Source organism: Suncus etruscus, chromosome 9 (genome assembly GCF_024139225.1).
Source record: "Suncus etruscus isolate mSunEtr1 chromosome 9, mSunEtr1.pri.cur, whole genome shotgun sequence".
Lineage (NCBI taxonomy): Eukaryota > Metazoa > Chordata > Mammalia > Eulipotyphla > Soricidae > Suncus > Suncus etruscus.
In genome coordinates, this window is record NC_064856.1 from 115,480,546 (window position 1) to 115,498,975 (window position 18,430).

The window sequence follows — 18,430 nt, forward strand, 5'->3', positions numbered from 1 at the left end:
ATTTTGGGTTCCATTACGCCTTGATAGAAATCGGGCTAGCACAAATGATCAGGTTCAGACTACAAACTCCCCTTCAGAGAAAAAACAGAATACTTCAGACACTAACAGCAGTAATATTACTAAGGTCTCTGGGGCAGGGAACGATTTAGCTGTCACACACCATACAATGAGTGAGACTGATGGTAGTGATAAACCCTTACACTCCGAGATGCAAAAGGAAAGACAGGAACCTGTCTTAACTGGGCTCCAAAATATAGGAAACTCTTGCTACATGAACTCAATATTGCAATGCTTGTATAATATTTCAGACTTAACTCAGTATTTTTATAAAGATCATTATAAAAAGGATATTAACAAGAAAAATCCGATGGGGCATGAAGGGAAATTAGCCGAAGAATTTGGTCGGCTCATCAAAACCATGGGAAATGGATTTCATAGATATATTAACCCTGAAAGCTTCAAAGTAACAATTGGTTTACTTAATGACCAGTTTGCTGGACACAATCAGCAGGATCCTCACGAACTACTGATGTTCCTAATAGAGGGATTACATCAGGACTTGCTTACTGTAAATCTAATGACAGACAAAACTACACATCTCATGGGAAATGAAAATTATGAACAATTTAGTCCAGAACACCAAAAGGCTCATAAATCTATTATTTATGATCTCTTTCAAGGACAATTCAAATCTATACTCCAGTGTCTCACTTGCCACCAAAAGTCTGAGGTTTATGAGACATTTGTTCATTTGTCTTTGGCTGTTACATCTACAGATAAATGTACATTACAGGAATGCCTCTCTGAATTTTTTAAAGAAGAAGAATTAAGAAATGACAACAAAGTTCTGTGCAACAGTTGCAAAAATAGAAGGGATTTTTCAAAGAAAACGTACTTATGGAAACTGCCACCAGTACTTATAATACACTTGAAACGTTTTGCTTTTGATGGCAAACAAATAAAAAAATTGCATACTTACGTAGATTTTCCTTTAGAAGACCTCAATTTAGAGGAATTCACTTCAGAGAATAAAAGCAAGATTAAGAAATACAACTTATCATCGGTGTCAAACCATTATGGTAAAGTTCACTATGGACACTGTACTTCATACTGTAAAATTGCTGCAAAACAACACTGGATCAATTTTGATGACAAGAAGATCAAAAAAGTCCCTAATACATTGGTGAAATCCACAGCAGCATACATCCTGTTTTATACTTCTTAGAGATCTACAATGAACACCAGATAATCATTTTACTTCCTTATCAGTTGCTATTAATGCTCTAGGATTCTTTCCACAGGCATGATCAATGAATATAGATTGAAAATCATGAATCCCCAATGTGTTTCCTTGTAGGATGGATTTATGTCTTAATTTCATTATTGCTCTAGGTCTCAGTTAATCATGAAATTTTACAAATTAATTTAGTCAAGGTTCACCTGAAAGAGAAATTTCTCATCATATTAATGTTGTTTTTCTTTCTAGGTATACTCATTTAACGACTTTCACTCTTTTTATTTTAACATCATTGCTTTATTTCCCTCAATTTAGGTTTTAAGACGCTTACATAATGATAATTTTAGGTGGACTTTCTTCACAGTGCTTCTTGCCTATGATTGATTATCATAAAGTTACTGTTATACAATAACTTTGTATATATACTGATATACACGTATAGTAGAGTTGTCCATGTTTGTATTATGCATGAAATTCTCTTTCAGATCTGCTAGGCAAAACCATAAAAAAAAATTTTTTTTGTGAATTTGAAATGATTTATCTAAACAATTGCCGGCTATTACATTTTAAGGAGCTTTTAATTGATTCAGCTGAATTCTCTTTTCTTTTGCTCTATTTTGGATCCTTTCCAACAAATATTTTTTAGTATGAGTGAGTGTTATGGCCATATTTTTTGTGAAGTCTGTGTATGTATGTCTTGTTTAGTGTCTGTCTGTTCTGCATATTTTGTATATAGTTTCCTTTTTCCTAACTTTATCTTCCCCAAATTAGTCTTCCTTATCCTTCCTTCTCTCTTCCTAGTCCTTAACATTTTAATTTTCAGGATTTCACATGTGCAACCCATCTCCTTCACCCACAACTACAAGCTTCCTGATCTCGGCGGGAAGAAGAAATCCATGACTGTTGGAGTTTTACACCATATATGCTGCAAACTTGTTGGAAATGAAGCCACCTGGGATTTGTGTCACAATGTAACACCAGAGAAAAGATCCATGGACAAGACCCACAGTCTCTGGATCCCAGTTAAACTGTGCTATCTGAATTTCTGGTTTTCCATCCACATACAAAATGCTATTGTTGACCGTTTCTACAATGGCTACCCCAAGATTGCACCGATCCCAAAGGAAATACAGAAGCCCAACCAACTTATGATGTAATGATGTAACGCTTGGGGATGCCCCAACACATGGATGACTGTACTGGCCTTCCTTCTTCATTCAGCTTGATGTTATCTCCTGTACAAGGCTTCAACCGGCTTTTCCAGACCCATCAAGTGTCTTCTGCCGGTCTTTTTGGAGTTCCAGACCCCTCATATTTACAGATTGGTATTGAACTCTGTAGAAATTACATCTGTTGTTTTTCCTATAACTGTAATCCTTTGAAGTTATGTTTGGTACTACGCTTCTTTTGACTATCGTAATTAATGTTTTTCTATTTTAGTTTTTAATATTAGGAATCGATGTTGTATTACATTAAGGTTTTGCTTTCTTGACTTTAGGTTTGTGAGTTATATATTATTGTCTATAATTTCCCAAATGATATTTTTGTCTGTTCTCAGGGTTTTTTGCGTGGGCGCATCATAGGCAAAATACTAGGTTTATAGAAGGTTCCATCCATTTTGGATGGGCCCTCAAGTTGTTTATTTACACAGGGAGAGTCTCTGCCTTAAACATTTTGTTTTGGTTTGTGACTTAAGCTCCCATCTATAAATAGTCGACATCAATTTCAGACATCTTATGGACTTCAGACCGGATTAAGAACTTGGACTAAGTTCAGATACCTATTGATCATCATTGCAGTGGCTCCCCACTGTGCAGAGGGTGTATGTGCCACTTCTTCCGAAATAAAGGCCTAGTTCAATGCCCTCAAAGATGGGCTTTCTGGTCTACCTGAACTTGAATGAAAATGGAGCTGGAGAGATAGCATGGAGGTGAGGCGTTGGCCTTTCATGCAGAAGGTCATTGGTTCAAATGCCGGTATCTGCCAGGAGCGATTTCTGAACGTGGAGTCAGGAGTAACTCCTGAGCACTGCCAGGTGTGACCCAAAAACGACCACCACCACCACCTACAACAACAACAAATAAAGAAAAGGTGCTTCTTCTTGCCTGCTACACAACCTTTCTGGTGTCTCTTCGAAAGATCTATGTACGTCTTAGATTTATCTTCTCAGGAGCTTGTAGTTGATTCCTTGATACATGTTTCTGGTTTTAGACACCCTGTGCTTAGGTTAGAAGTTTTTCTTTACATTTTCCTGTGATGCGCTTATGCAAACAGCCGCTCTTTTATTATTGACTAATTTTTCTTTTAATAATTGTAGACAATATTGTTTGTTTACTAAAAACAAAAGGGGGAATTGTTGTGTATGTAAATATTTTGGGGGATTACTATGTTGCTCACCCTAATCTGATTAGGTGATTGTGCCCTACCCTAGGGTGTGACCTGGCATTCTGCCCCCACCCTAGGGTAGGACCTGATTCTGCTTCCACCATTGGTTGGTATCTGATCCCACCATTGGGTGGGACCTGACTCTGGACTATAAGAGCAAGGGTCTGTGGAAGGCGAGGGGCTTTTGCTGGCTGGAACTGAATCGGAGTCTTTGGACTTCAGTTTTGTCCATCCGAATAAAGCAAATATTTCCACGAGCCTGATTGTCTGCGAGCTGTTTACCCGCCGTTTCACCTCAGAACCGTGGGCTAGACAGGGTGGCAGACACGTGCTCCGAGCTGGAAGAAAAGGGCCTCATTCTCCATCCCTCCATCAGTCAACCTCTTCAGGGGCTGTCCTGCTACACTACTCCACCCTCTCAGCCCTGATGTCTGCGAGGATGAGCCTTCTGGGGATGGAGCCTGAGTACAAAAAGATTGGCTGGGCTTGGTACCATTCATTATTTCCCCCTCAATTTATGAGGCAGACTAAGAAAGTTCAAGTTATGTGTGGTTTTGTTTGAAGGAAAGTAAAAGAGGGGAGGATAAAAATCCAACAAACAAAAAACCGGGAGGAATCCTGTGGGGAGCCTAGCTAATGAAACTTAGAACATAGGACACCTCAGTAATTCCTAATCTGGTCACCCACGTGACCAAAGGCGCCCATGCCTTGAGAACAAAGGAAATAGACAAATAATAAAGTAATTCAAAGCAGCCCAATACATCCAGCCAGATAGAAAATTATAGACCAACTTGCCTTTGTATTAGCAAAACGTTATTAAGATTACAGCTGAGGTTCTATTTATACTTGTTGAGTATAATTTATAGAACTCTGTTTGAATCTTATGCCTTCTAGAAAAACGTGCTCAGGTCTACCTCTTTGCCCCTCCCTATTACCTGCCCCAGCTTATGCTAATGAATGCTTGTAACTGTGATTGGTGGAAAACTTGTAACACCTTCTGACGTATCTCAGCCCTTAAAAGCTGATCCCCCAACAATAAACTTCCCTTTTTGAACAGCATGCGTTGTCTTGAAGGCTTCTCTTACTAATTTCTCTAGTTCTTCTTTACAGGTCGGTTCTGCTCGGGTGAACCCACTAATAACTAGCAACCTTCATTTCCACACCCCCGCGGATCGGGGGTCTCCCACGAAAGTTGCAGAATCCATCTAGAGGTTATAAATATCAATTTAAGAGGAGAGAAAAAAAGGGAAGAAAAATCATAACGAAAATACAAAATAAACAGACAAACTAGAAAACAAACACAACAGAAAAAACAGAAACAATAAAACATGAAAACTGCTCGGGGTATGCGGATGTTTAATGTGATTTTTTTCTTACTAATGCGATTTTTGTTGTGATTATTCGGTAAGAGAATAATCGCGAATACTGCGATATTTGAAGGTCTGCCGCGGGCCACAAAATGTTGTACGGAGGGCAGCAAACGGCCTGCGGGCCACGAGTTTGAGACCCCTGGCTTAGGGGTTACTTACTCCTGGCTCTCTGCTCAGAAATCTCTCCTGGAAAACTCAGGGGACCCTATGGGATGCCGCGATTTGAAGCACATGCATGCCTTCTGCATGCAAGGCAAATGCCCTACCTCCATGATCTCTCTGGCTCATAAAATTATATTTTGTGAGAAACCTAAACAGCACTCACCCATGAACTGTCCATGGAGCTTGGTGGGGTCTGGTGAGCCTATCAGAGCAGAACTAAAATGGCAACCATCCTTGGCCAGGTTCACCCCAGCATGGATTCAGGATGGACTGACAGCATTCCCATCAGCAGTGAATGAGAGTTCCTTTCTTTCTACATCTCAGCCAGCACTGATTGTTCTTGTTCTTTGTGATATATGCCAGTCTCTGTGGTGATAAATGTTTTAAAGTTTATTCTCCATGGGTTTAGTTTGCCCTTTCTCCTTTCTCTTTGGCATTGATGTTAAATAACAAAATTCTTATTCAATCTTTACATTTAAAATTAAATTGTAATTGCAACATTTCAGGTGCATAAAAAGAGACACTGTTTCTTTCTCTTTTTATTCATATCTTTATTTAAACACCTTGATTACAAATATGATTGTAGTTGGGTTTCAGTCATGTAAAGAACACCCCCCTTCACCAATGCAACATTCCCATCACCAATGTCCCAAATCTCCCTCCTCCCACCCCACCCCTGCTTGTACTCTGGACAGGCTTTCTACTTTCCTAATTCATTCACATTGTTATGATAGTTCTCAATGAAGTTATTTCTCTAACTGCACTCATCACTCTTTGTGGTGAGTTTTATATTGTGAGCTGGACCTTCCAGCCCTCCTTTCTTTTGTCTCTGAGAATTATTGCAAAATGTCTTTCATTTTTTCTTAAAACCCATAAATAAGTGAGATTATTCTTTGTCTCTCTCTCCCTCTGGCTTATTTCACTCAGCATAAAAGATTCCATGTACATCTATGTATAGGAAATTTTCATGACTTCATCTCTCCTGACAGCTGCATAATATTCCATTGTGTATATGTACCACAGTTTCTTTAGTCATTCATCTGTTGAAAGGCATCTTGGTTATTTCCAGAGTCTGGCTATTGTAAATAGTGTTGCAATGAATATTAGAGTGATGAAAGGATTTTTGAATTGCATTTTTGTGTTTCAAGGGTATATCTCTAGGAGTGGTATAGCTGGATCATATGGGAGCTCAATTCTAGTTTTTGGAAAAATTTCCATATCACTTTCCATAAGGGTTGGACTAGACATAATTCCCACCAGCAGTGAATAAGAGTTCCTTTCAAAAAGAGGCATTGTTTATCCCTAGCTAAATCAACTATTTCCTCAAGTGACTCATTCCTGGAAATATTTTTCCTAATAACTAGCACAATATGTATTTTCTTTAACATTCTATTTTAACTTCATTTTGCATGTGTTGCTATAATTATTTAGTTTTTACAATGACCTACAATTACACCATTGTATAATGCATAAGGTGATGTTTATTTTAATTAAATTTTTCCTCAGATGAAAAAAAAATAAAAACAAAACAAAACAAAATTTGTGCTTTTTTTTGCATAGGCACAGTAAATATTGGGTAGATTAGAAAGGGAATTCCCTTGGCCTAAGAGATACATGGTTTCTCCACCCTTGAAGCATACTGTCATGGGAATAACTACAGGCTCCATACATGCTCTTTTACTCTCCCCTATATCTTTTTGTGGTGTCTGGAAACTTTCCACTCAGCCATGGATGATAAAATCAGGCCTCTGTAACTAGAGATCTTGCTATTTACACAGGTTATAGAGTGGAGCCTAGGATGGAATCTTTCTTTATGGTTCTAGAAGTTCTGTTCCATCACTGTTGTTTTAATCAGTCTTCTGTAGTTGGTGGTCTTGGTTTGTGCACTGAATCCAGGACAAAGCCTAGGATAGAGTCTTTTATTGTATGTCCAGAAGTTCTGCTCAGTTGCAGTTGTCTCAGTCAGACCTCTGGAATTAGAGATCTTGGTTGTTTACAGATTGTGGGCCAAAGTCTAGGCTAGAGTCTTTCTTATTACTCCGAGGATAAGTTCTACTCAGTCATGGTTGCCACAGTCAGTCTTCTGAAGTTAGCGATATTGGCTTTTGCACAGATCAAAGGATAATGTGTCTTATTCTATCAGCCTGGGGGCAAAGGAGGGGGATTTGGGGTGCAAGCTGGGAACAGGGATGGAGGGAGGACAACACTGGTGGTGGTAATGCCCCTGATTCAATGTCTCTATGTACCTAAAATATTACTGTGAAAAAATTGTGATTCACTTTATCAAAATAAAAATTATTTTTTAAAAAAGGAGAGAAAATAAATAAAAGTAAACAACAACAAAAATAAAACAAAACAAAAAACCCAAAAAGGTCAGCTGAGGAGCAACTGGTCTGAGGCAGCTCTGGGGCCATCAGCCCACAGCAAGTGCCTGCCTTTGAGAATACACACACACACACACACACACACACACACACACACACACATGTGCACAAAGCCAGGACCAGTGCAGGGAAGCCTCGGGGCAGTGGCAGGAGTCTGGAGGGTGGCTACTTTGGAGGTGTCATAACTCTATTCAAATTTCAACAGTTGGTATTTACTTCGTAGGAATTTTTTTGGCAGGGGAGGTCACACCCAGCTGCACTCAGGGGTTCTTCCAGGTCCTGTGCTTAGAAATCGCCCCTGGCAGGCTTAAGGGACCATATGGGATGCCAGGATTCAAACCACCATTGGTCCTGGATTGGCAGTTTGCAAAGCAAACGCCCTACCACTGTGCTATCTCTTAAGCCCCCAGCTCATGGGAATTTTGACAAGCACTGTATTGAAGCTGTGCAATGCTTTGGGTAGGGTGGTCAGCTCAATGATTTCCATATTCCAAGACACAAATAAAGTATGTTTCCATTTTCCCGTGCCTTGCCCCTCATTCCTGTCCTCCAGTCCCGAATCTTTAGTCCCGTCCCTCATGAAGTTCGGATCACTCAGAGGGTCCTGAAACCCCACTCCCAGCCATGCCCCTCCCTCAGTGAGTGGCCCCAAGTGTTTCTGACCAGGCCTCAGAGCCTTATTCAGCCCCGCTGTCGTCCTGCCCCTCAGCAAGCCCCTGAACCTTGCCAATCAGTCCTCAGATTCTTTTCTTCAGCCCTGCCCTCACATCATTTGCCTTTAACTTCGTCCAGGGCCCAGCCCACTCCCCAAATTCAGTTATGACTGTAGGTGCCTTTGGTTAAAGGGGCAGCTAGAATACATACCCCAAGACTCTTGCCACACTTCTTTGGACCCAGTGGGCAGGTGGGCATGTGGGTGGCAAAGCCTACAGACAGGGCTTTTCTCAGCCACTGCATTTTCAGGTCCTATGACAGTAAGAGGAAGGAAGAGAGGAATGGAGGAAGACAAGGCCAAAGCAATCACAACTCAGAATCAACTTAACTAGGGAGGCAAAAGACAAGTAGAAGGAAAACTATGAATCGTCATGAAGCAGAAAACATAGGGAAATGGAAACATACTTTGTTTCTTGGAATAACAAACATCATCGAGCTGACCATTCTTCTCAAAGCATTGTACAGCTTTAATGGAGTATTTGCAAAAATTCCCAGGGTCTAAATGCCAACTGTTGAAACTTGATGGAGTTATAACACCTCCAAAGTAGCCAACCCCTGGACTCCCACCTCAGCCCCGAGGCCTTCCTGTGCTGGGCCTGGCTTTGAGCACAAGTGTGTGTGTGTTTGTGTTTGTGTTTGTGTGTGTGTGTGTGTGTGTGCATGCTCATAGGCAGGTGCTTGCTGTGAGTTGCTGGCTGCAGAGCTGCCCCAGGCCAGCTCGTCCCCAGATGGCTCATCCTCTCAGTCATAAGGGCTGAGAGGGCTGAGTAGGACTAGGTACTTTCACTCCCAGTTCCTCTGTTCCAACAAGCCAGGGTAGGGCCGTGGATGAGGTGGGGGGGTCTTTGTGGACCCTGAGCTGGAAGAAATATCCATGAGCAAATAGAACAAATAAAATTATCGAAAAGTTCTGGAGCAGGCCCGGAGAGATAACACAGCTGCGTTTGCCTTGCAAGCAGCCGATCCAGGACCAAAGGTGGTTGGTTGGAATCCCGGTGTCCCATATGGTCCCCTGTGCCTGCCAGGAGCTATTTCTGAGCAGACAGCCAGGAGTAACCCCTGAGCACCGCTGGGTGTGACCCCCCCAAAAAAAAGAAGAGTCACAAAACATACTTTAGTCTAACTATACGTCTTTTTGGTTTGTTTATGGCCATACGCAGTGATGCTCTGGGGTACTCCTGGCTTTACACTCAGAAATACTGCTCCTGCTGGGCTCAGTGGACCATATAGGATGCCAGAGATGGAAACCAGGTTGGCCACTTGCAAGGCCAACAGCCTACCCTCTGTATTCCAGTTTCAAATGACAATAGTACTTACTTTTCAAAGCCTAATGGCATTATGATGATTACTTTCCTGTATTTTCTTTCCAATGCATCTACCAAGTACATGTAATACTTTGTTTTAGAAAAGATGTATGAATAAAATGTAGCTTCATTTTAGAGATAATTAAGCTACCAAGCAAAGGAATGAAACGACTTATATAATCATATGGAAATAATAGATATACTCAAAATGTTAAAAGCTCATAATAAGGGCCCGGAGAGATAGCACAGCAGCGTTTGCATTGCAAGCAGCCGATCCAGGACCAAAGATAGTTGGTTCGAATCCTGGTGTCCCATATGGTCCCCCATGCCTGCCAGGAGCTATTTCTGAACAGACAGCCAGGCATAACCCCTGAGCACTGCCGGGTGTGGCCCCAAAACAAAAAAAAAAAAAGAAAAGTTCTGGAGCCCAGCCTGTTCCTCACCCCAGATGGCAGGGCCTGTGTCCTGGACAGCTTCAGCCTCCCGCATTTGCGTGTGCACACACATTTACACATGTACATTCTGGGGCTGAGGGGTCGGTCAGTGCCTGGCTGAGACAACCAGGCGTGTCTGGGAACCTTAGTCTTGGCTCCACTGCCGCACAGAGGGCTGGAGCTCGGATCAGATCTCCCTCCAGGCAGGGGCCCTGCTTGGCCTTCCTGCTTTTAGTCCCTACAGCTCTATTCCAGTGCTCAGAGGAGCAAATGGGAGGTGCTGAGGGACCCCTTCTTCCTCTGGCAGGCTTTGAAGGGCTTGGCAGCAGCCGACCCGAGCCCCAAGGAGAGCTACCAAGTGTCACAAAGGAGCACTGCTGGGGTCAGCCAGGTGTAACCGAGCTCTCTGGATTTCCAGAGCACTGCCCAGCCAAGGCTGTGGCCAACCACAATCCTGTTACTTTAGGTGGAACAGGTGAGGTATCACCCCTCTACAGACTATGCTGCAATACGCTCCTCGGGGAGCAGAGCCCCCCCCCCACACCTTCCTATGGGTTGCACCACACTGTCGGGACAACTCTAAGAGGGTCCCGGGCCTCCAAAGAGGGACAAGAAGCCTACTGCCAGGACACTGCTTTAATGGTAAAGTCTGTATTCTCAGGACATCAGGCATGAATTCAGGCCCCAGGCGGTGGGATAAGGCACAACTGCTACAGTGCAGCGCAGGGTAGGGTAGGGCATGGCAGGAGGCTTGTGGGAGCTCAGGAGATGATCTTGAGGTGGGGCCTGCTCTCCTGTAGGGCCTCTAGACGCTCATTCAATTCCTCTGAGTAGAAAATGTCATAAAGGCTGTGGAGGAGAGGAAGGAGGGAGAGAGAGAGAAGGCAGGAATGTTTGCACAGGCTCTGCATCTGCCCTGCGCCATCCATGCCAGCCAGGCCCAGTCCACTCACACGAGCATCTCCAGGTGGTGGCTGTCGGGGTGCTCCAGGCTGGAGACCAGCAGCTCAACACCAGGATCGTAAATAAAATCGTTGTTGCTAAGGTTCAGTTGTTTCAGGCTCTGGCAGGCGCAGAGGAGGGTAGCAAGGCTCTCGCAGCTGGCATTGGTCAAATTGCAGTCCCCTAGGCTGGGCAGGAAGCAGGGAACAGGCTAGGACAGAAGGTCCCTGACTGCTGGAGGTGTGGGGTGGGGAGGCAGGGGTGCGGCTCCCTCCAGGTCCCATTCTGTCTGTGCTGTGAGGGGAGGACAAGTGCAGCTCACTGTTTGTTGTTTTGGGCTCCATGGAGGAATGTCGGGGAGGGGAATCGTTTGAAACTGAGTCAGCCGCTTGTAAGGCGAACATCCTCCCCGCTGCACATTCTGGATTGAAGAGCCCAGAGGGGCTTTCAGGGAGAGGAAAGGGGAAAATGGGGGTGGCAGTTGCCCCATGAGGGGCTCTGATTTGGAGGTCCTTGGTGATGCCATGGACTGTGTGAGGTGCAAAAGGCTGAGCTGACAGGGCAGGAGTACTCAGGGAGCACTTGGGGGCTCAGGTGAGGAACCAGGATCCCCTTTTGATGGGGTCCTGCAGATCCCTTGTGCAGTGCCTTCAGCCACCCCTGAGAGGCACAGAATAGGGCGGAGGCAGGAAGGAAATGAAGTCTCAGGGCTGGTGACAAAATCAGGAAAATGTCAAGGTGATAGGGAGGGGGTAGCAGGGGTCTGCCTAACAGGGACGGACAGATGGACGGGGTGAACACACATACACACACACACACACACACACACACACACACACAGAATGGGGCTAAACTACAGGGGTCTCAAACTCGCAGCCCGCCGGCCATATGCGGCCCTCCATACAACATTTTGTGGCCCTGCTCTAGAGGAATCTTTTTGTTTTGTTTTGTTTTAGTTGTTGGGGTCACAACCCCCAATGTTCAAGGCTTACTACTGACTTTGCACTCAAGGATCACCTCGACTTTGCCTCCTGCGGCCCCCAGGTAAATTGAGTCTGAGACCCCTGGGCTAAAGTGATAGTCCAGCAGGGAAGGCATTTTTCTTGCATGCAGTCAAGCCAGGTTTGATTCCTGACATCCCATAGGTTTCCCCAAGCCTGCCAGGAGAGATTGCTGAGTAGAGCCAGGAGTCAACCCTGAGCACCGCCAGGAGTGGTCCCCAACCAAAACACAAAAGAAAATCAGAAAACTGTCAAGCAGGACAGCAGTATGAGCTTGGCCGAACGGAGACACAACAAAGACACACACACATACATACATACATACATACATACATACATACATACACACACATTGGACTCACTAGAGTATCTGCAACTTTGAGTTGGGCTGGGACAGGGCCTGGCAGAGCTGCTTCACACCCGCGTCGCCCAGATTGTTGTCGGAGATCTGCAGTTCCAGGAGATGCTGGCTCTGGGCCAGCACCTGGCTGAAGTGCTGGCAGCAGGCCTCCGTGAAATAGCATCTATTCACCCTGTGTGCAAACAGAAGGGTTTGGAGCCATCACGCCCGTGGGAGGATCCTATTCCCCTAAGCTCCTGTCCATTAATTATGCACCGCCCCTACAGAAGACAGGCTCTGGTGCCACCGGGTTCCCAGAACATGGCACCTCCCTCCCGCAGGGCCCTGAGCAAAGCCACACTCACTGCAAGCTCTGCAGCTGGCAGTTGGGCGCTAGGAGGTGCTCACACAGCAGCTTAGCGCCCTCATCTTCCAGCTCATTGTCGACCAGGCTGAGCTCCTTCAGGCTCTTCTTGGTCTCCAGAACCCGACAGATGTCTCCGAGGCCTCTGATGGTGATGTGACACCGACAGAGCCTGGGGGGGTGCACACGGAGTTGGATAGTTTTCACCCAGCCCAGCCCAGCAGCTTGCATGTGCTGCTGGCCTGAGGGGCCAAGGGGTGGGCACAGCTCGGTGGCAGCTCACCCCAGGGTCTTCAGCTGGGAGTTGGGGTTCAGCAGCCCAGTGCAGAGCTCTGCGATGCCCCCGTCTCCCAGCGGGTTGCAGCTCATTTCTAGCTCGCCCAACGATGCCTTTGAGGCCAACAGGCGACTCAGGTCCCTGCCGCTGTTCACGTGGCACGTGTCTAGCCTGGGGAAACAGGGTGTCCAGGAGTGTGGGGAGGGTGACATCACCTCCTCTGCCCACCTGACTCTCTTCAGCAATGGCCCCCACCTAAAGGCCCCCTGAGTATACACCTGCTCCAGGAGGGCAAATACCAGGTGGGAAGTAGAAACAAGAGGGAGGGTCACGAGGACCAGTATCAGTCCTGGCCCTTCTTTGCTGGTGCAGTCTGGCTCGTGGGACGAGCCCCTGTGTACCCACCCTGACACTAGCTCAAGGCTTACATGAGCTTCTCAAGCTGGCAGGAGGACTCAATCAGGCTCTGGCACAGCATTCGAACTCCTCCCTCACCAATGTGGTTTTCACTCAGCACGAGCTCTTTCAAATTCGATTTGCCACGGATCACTGGGTCCAGGGCCTCACAGCTCTCGGCACTCAGGCAGCAGCATCTCAGCCTGGGGACCCATAGGACCTCTGGTCATCCACATAGGCCCTCACACCCAATGGCCAGCAGGGCCCCAACCCTCGCCGCCCTAGGCTGGACAGCAGCACAGCACCCCTAGGACCAGGCAGCTGGCAGTAATGGGCCTGGGGGCTCAGGAGAGCTCAGGGCAGGGGATTCAGCACTCACTGCAGCCGCTCCAGCTGGCATTGGGAGTCCAGGAGCCCTGTGCAGAGCAGGTGGAGGCCCATGTCCCCCAACGAGGTATAGCTGAGATTCAGTTCCAGGAGGTTGGGCATGGAGCACAGGCTTCTGGGTAGCTCGCTGCAGCTGGCCAATGTCACGGAGCAGTACTGAAGGCTGGAGGACACCCAAAGCCTGTGGTCAGCGTGTGAGGCAGGCACAGGGAAGGCAGCATGCAGCCTGGACTTACCCACTCCCCAGCCCTGGGCAGACTCGGGCACAGCCGCCAAGGATGCTCCTACAATGATGTGGCTGGAGGCCTCTAGGCCTCTGTGGCTGAAGCCAATCTCAACTGATCCCAGCTCCCTTCCCTCCTCCAGGCTCACTTGAGCTTGCAGAGTTTGCAGGCGGGGCCCTGCAGGCCCTGCAGCACCAGGCGCGTGCCCGCATCACCCAGTTTGTTGAACTTCAGGCTCAGCTCCGTCAGGGAAGAGTTGGCCTGCAGGGCCGATCTGATGTCCTTGCATTGGTCTTCGGTAAGACTGCAGTACTCCAGCCTGTCAACAGGGCCACAGTCACTTCAAGGGCCAGATGCGATGGTCCAAGGCCAGTCACACCCAGGAATTCTGATTTGTTTCTGAGCAACACCCTTGCCCTGGGTACTCAGGGCTGACTATTGGCTCTGTGTTTTTGTTTTTGTTGTGTTTTTTTTTGCGGGGGGGGGCGAATCATTTGGGAAAAGGGGTGATTAGCTTTGTGCAAGGCAAATGCCCTCACAGCTGTGCTATGGCCCTGAACCAGGAGGGTTTAAAGGGGAATCAGGCAGTTGGCAGGGAGAAAAGCTTCAACGTCTGGAATGGGGGCTGTGGCTTTAGGCCGTGGCCATCACAATGCCAACACTTGGGGCCTGCCACCAAAACACCAATCCAGACAAGGTGATGGGGAAAGGACACATAGCACCTCAGAGACATCCCGGCCGAACCCATGGCTTGCGAGAGCCAGTCCTGAGACAGTGGGAGCAGCCCAGCCAAGGGCAGTACCAGACTGTGTCAAAGGAAACAGGGTGCCCTGCCCTGGCTGCCGGGCTGCCTGCTGGTTCTGGGGCAGCCCCTGTCCAGACAGAGCAGGCGGGTTAGCAGAGGAGGAGTGAGATATTCACGCATGTGGTCACTTAAGTTCTTAATGCTTACGTGGCAGGAAATTCTTTTTTGTTGTTTTTGAGCCACACCAGATGGTTCTCGGGTTACTTCCGGCAGGCTGGGGGAATCATATGGGATGCCCAGGATCAAACCTGAGTTGGCTGCATACAAGGCAAACTCACTGCTTGCTAAATTCTAAATTTTTTAAATCTTTGTTTGGGGACCAAACTGCTCAGGGATTACTTCCCTGAGAGGAAACAAACTCGTCAGACAAGACAAGGTCACTGATGCACCTCCCCAAGGGAGGCCCGTGAGAGGAAGCAGCGTGATTGCACCAGGTTGGCTCCATCCATTGGCCTCTGCACCCCTCCCTGCTTTTTCAGCCCTATGTCCTGGATACCTTCATTCCTCATTCCAAGGGGAATTTTTGTGGATAATTTCCTTTTGGGTTGGACACACCCGGCGTTGCACATGGGTTACTCCTGGCTTTGTGCTCAGATATTGCTCCTGGTAGGTTTGGGGGACCAGATGGGATGCAGGAGATCGAACTCGGTTTTGACCTTATTCGGTTGCATGCAAGGCAAATGCCCTACTGCTGTGCTATTGCTGACACCCCAGGAGTAGGAGGGTGCAGTGTCCACATGTATTGTGCTGTGTCTCATTGTACCTGACATGTCTGTCCCTCCCCAAAAGGCAAGGCCGGGACAGAGCAAGAGCTCTGGGAAGTGGGTTCACTTCCAGCATCCCATGATGGCTTGCACACACTGACCTGGGTTCCAGTCCTGGCACCCCACATGGTCTCTCAGGCCGACCAGGAGTGACCCCGAGTACAAGGACAGGAGGAAGCGAGGAACACACGTGGTGGGCCTCCATACAGAACTAAAAGGGCCTGCAGGGCTCTGGCCTGAGACTGGGCCCCATCCCCGAGGAAAGGCAGGACCCCTGAGACCCTGGGGAGGTGAGTTTCCCCGGGCAGGTGCTGACCACGGTGTCTGCTCACTGTCCCCCTACCTGACCACCTCGTGCTGCTGGATCTGCGGCAGGACCTCTGTCCAGCGGGCGTCCGTCAGCTCCTCAGCCCAGATGCTCAGGCTCATGGCAGGGCTCTGCGTGTGTCCTGGACAGGAGCTGCCTGGCATCTGCGCCTGGGTTGCAGATGATTCTCCTTAAGGAGGGCAGGATGGGCAGGGGTTGGGGCGGGTCGAACCCCCAACCCAGCCCGAAGGTGCTCAGATCAGGCCCCCCCACGCACCCTGGCCTAAAGCGACCCCTGAGTGGGGCTAGGGCAACAAGGTGCGTGTGAGGCCTCCAAGGTCAGCCCCAGCTCTCAGCAGCCCCACGAAGCTCTGTGGGAGTCCCAGGCCCTGGCTGGTGTCCACGGATCTCTCCAGCCAAGAAGCCCCATAGCCGGCAGGGACCATTACCTGGTGCTGTGGCTGCAAACTAGCTTCGGACCTGGAGTCCGGTTGAAGACAGCACAGGTGGGGGCGTGACCAGGCGTGGCCACATAGGGGCATGGCCGTGCATGAGTGGCCGGATCCTGGTTGGGACGTGGCCTCCCAGTAGAAGGGGGATCATGTGCTGGAGACCCCTGAGAGCAGAGCGGAAGGGCGGGACTACAGGTCGAGATCTGAGGCCTGATTGGCCAGGAATGAGCGCAAGACACACATTTTTGTGTGTCTTGGGATAACGAACATCACTGAGCTGCCCACCCTGCCCAAGCATCGTACAGCTTCCATGGAGTGCTTGTCTGTTGTATATGTAAATATTTTAGGGGATTATTATGTTACTGACCCTAACCTGATTGGTGATTGTGCCCTACCCTAGGGTGTGACCTGGCATTCTGCCCCCACCCTAGGGTGGTATCTGATTCTGCTTCCACCATTGGTTGATATTTGATCCCACCATTGGGTGGTACCTGATTCTGGGGGATAAAAACAAGGGTCTGTGGAAGGCGGGAGGCTTTTGGCTGGAACTTATGCTGAGTCTTTGGACTTCAGTCTTGTCCACCGAATAAAGCTAATATTTCCACAAGCCTGACTGTCTGTGAGCTGTTTACCCACCGTTTCACCTCAGAACCGTCTGCTAGACAGGGTGGCAGACACGTGCTCCGAGCTGGAGGGGAAAGACCTCAACCTCCATCCCTCCATCAGTCAACCTCTTCAGGGGCTGTCTTGCAACACTTATCAAAATCCCCAGGGGCTAAATGCCAACTGTTGAAACTGGAGTCAACATCTCCAGAGTAGCCACCCTCAGGACTCCCGCCTCAGCCCTGAGGCTTCCTGCGCTGGACCTGGCTTTGAGCATGTGTGTGTGTGTGTGTGTGTGTGTGTGTGTGTGTGTTCATAGGCAGGCCTGCACTTGCTGTGAGCTGCCGCAGGCCAGTTGCTCCCCTACTGGCTTTCTGGACTCAGGTCCCGTCCCCAGAATGCTCATCCTCGAAGTCATCAGGGCTGAGAGGGCCGAGTAGAGCTACGTAGTTCCACCCCCGGTTCCTGTGTCCCATGGGTCAGGGGACACAGGACTGGGGACAGGAGTGAGGGTGGGATGACCATGGGTCCCGAGTCAGTGTCACAGAGGGAAGGCGGAGCCAGTCTCAGGGGACCAGGACTGGGAGACAGACAGAGGCGAGATGAGGACGGCTGAGGCCTGAGTTGAGGCCTGAGGGATGGGCTAAGTGGTCCCCAAACTTTCTAAAAAAGGGGCCAGCTCGCTGTCCCTCAGACCGTTGAGGGAGAACTATAGTCAAGACAAAACTATGAACAAATTCCTCTGCATGCTGCATAGTTCTTATTTTGGTGTGAAGAAACCAAACAGGAACAAACACAACAGGTGGCCCGCAGGAGATAGATGGTCCAAAGATATAGATGGTCAGAAGGGATGGGCTGATCGGGTAGTCTGAGATATTCTGAGGCACCCGAATGGAGGACAGGGGCCATGGGGCCACGGGTCTCTGTGGTGGCTGTGGGGGCCTCGCTGAGGGCCTGAGACTCTTTAGGCCCCTCCTGACTGGGCAGCGCTACTGCTGGACATGGGCGAGTGTGAGGCCGCCAGACTCCGAAGTCTTTTGAGGACTGGTCCCATGTGCCTAAGGTGATTTGGGGTCTCTCAGGCTCGCCCTCCATTACTGATTCTGGCACCAGATTGGCTGCCAGACCAGCTTCCCTACACCGAACAACCCTTGACCTGCCTTCCCCCAGAGAATGGGGCCTCCAAGAAGGCCGCCCAGGTGGGAAGACCACGCGAGGAGGTTTTGCCTGCGAAGAGTTGGGGGAACTGTGGAAGTGGTGGGATGTGGGAATGGTGTGAGAAAGGTTGGAACTGCCTATGGGCCTGGAGTTAGAGCAGGCAGCTCCTGCAGAGGCAAAGGGCACAGACTCCTGCCCAGGCTCACCTTGTCACAGGACCCAGCGAGATAAGAAAAGGAAGCCTTGGCCGGAGTGGTGGAGTAGGGTCTAAGGCATCTGCCTTGCATGAGCTAGCCTAGGACAGACCGTGGTTTGATCCACCCGGTCCTATATGGTCCCCCAAGCCAAGAGCTATTTCTGAGTGTCACCAGGTGTGGCCCAAAAAACAAAAGAAAGAAATAAATAAAAGGGAGTTCTGGG

The 18,430-nt window shown here is 48.3% G+C and overlaps 1 protein-coding gene across 1 annotated transcript; it reads right to left on the reverse strand.

The window, feature by feature from the left end:
- Window positions 1-10,751: 10,751 nt before the first annotated feature.
- LOC126018854 (ribonuclease inhibitor-like) lies at window positions 10,752-15,919 on the reverse strand. The gene is made up of 9 exons (XM_049780948.1): window positions 15,834-15,919; window positions 14,070-14,240; window positions 13,690-13,860; window positions 13,343-13,513; window positions 12,921-13,085; window positions 12,639-12,809; window positions 12,296-12,466; window positions 10,944-11,120; window positions 10,752-10,839 (listed from the first exon to the last, which is right to left on the reverse strand). The coding sequence occupies exons 1-9, from the start codon at window positions 15,917-15,919 to the stop codon at window positions 10,752-10,754; spliced, it is 1,371 nt and encodes a 456-aa protein (XP_049636905.1).
- Window positions 15,920-18,430: the final 2,511 nt, after the last annotated feature.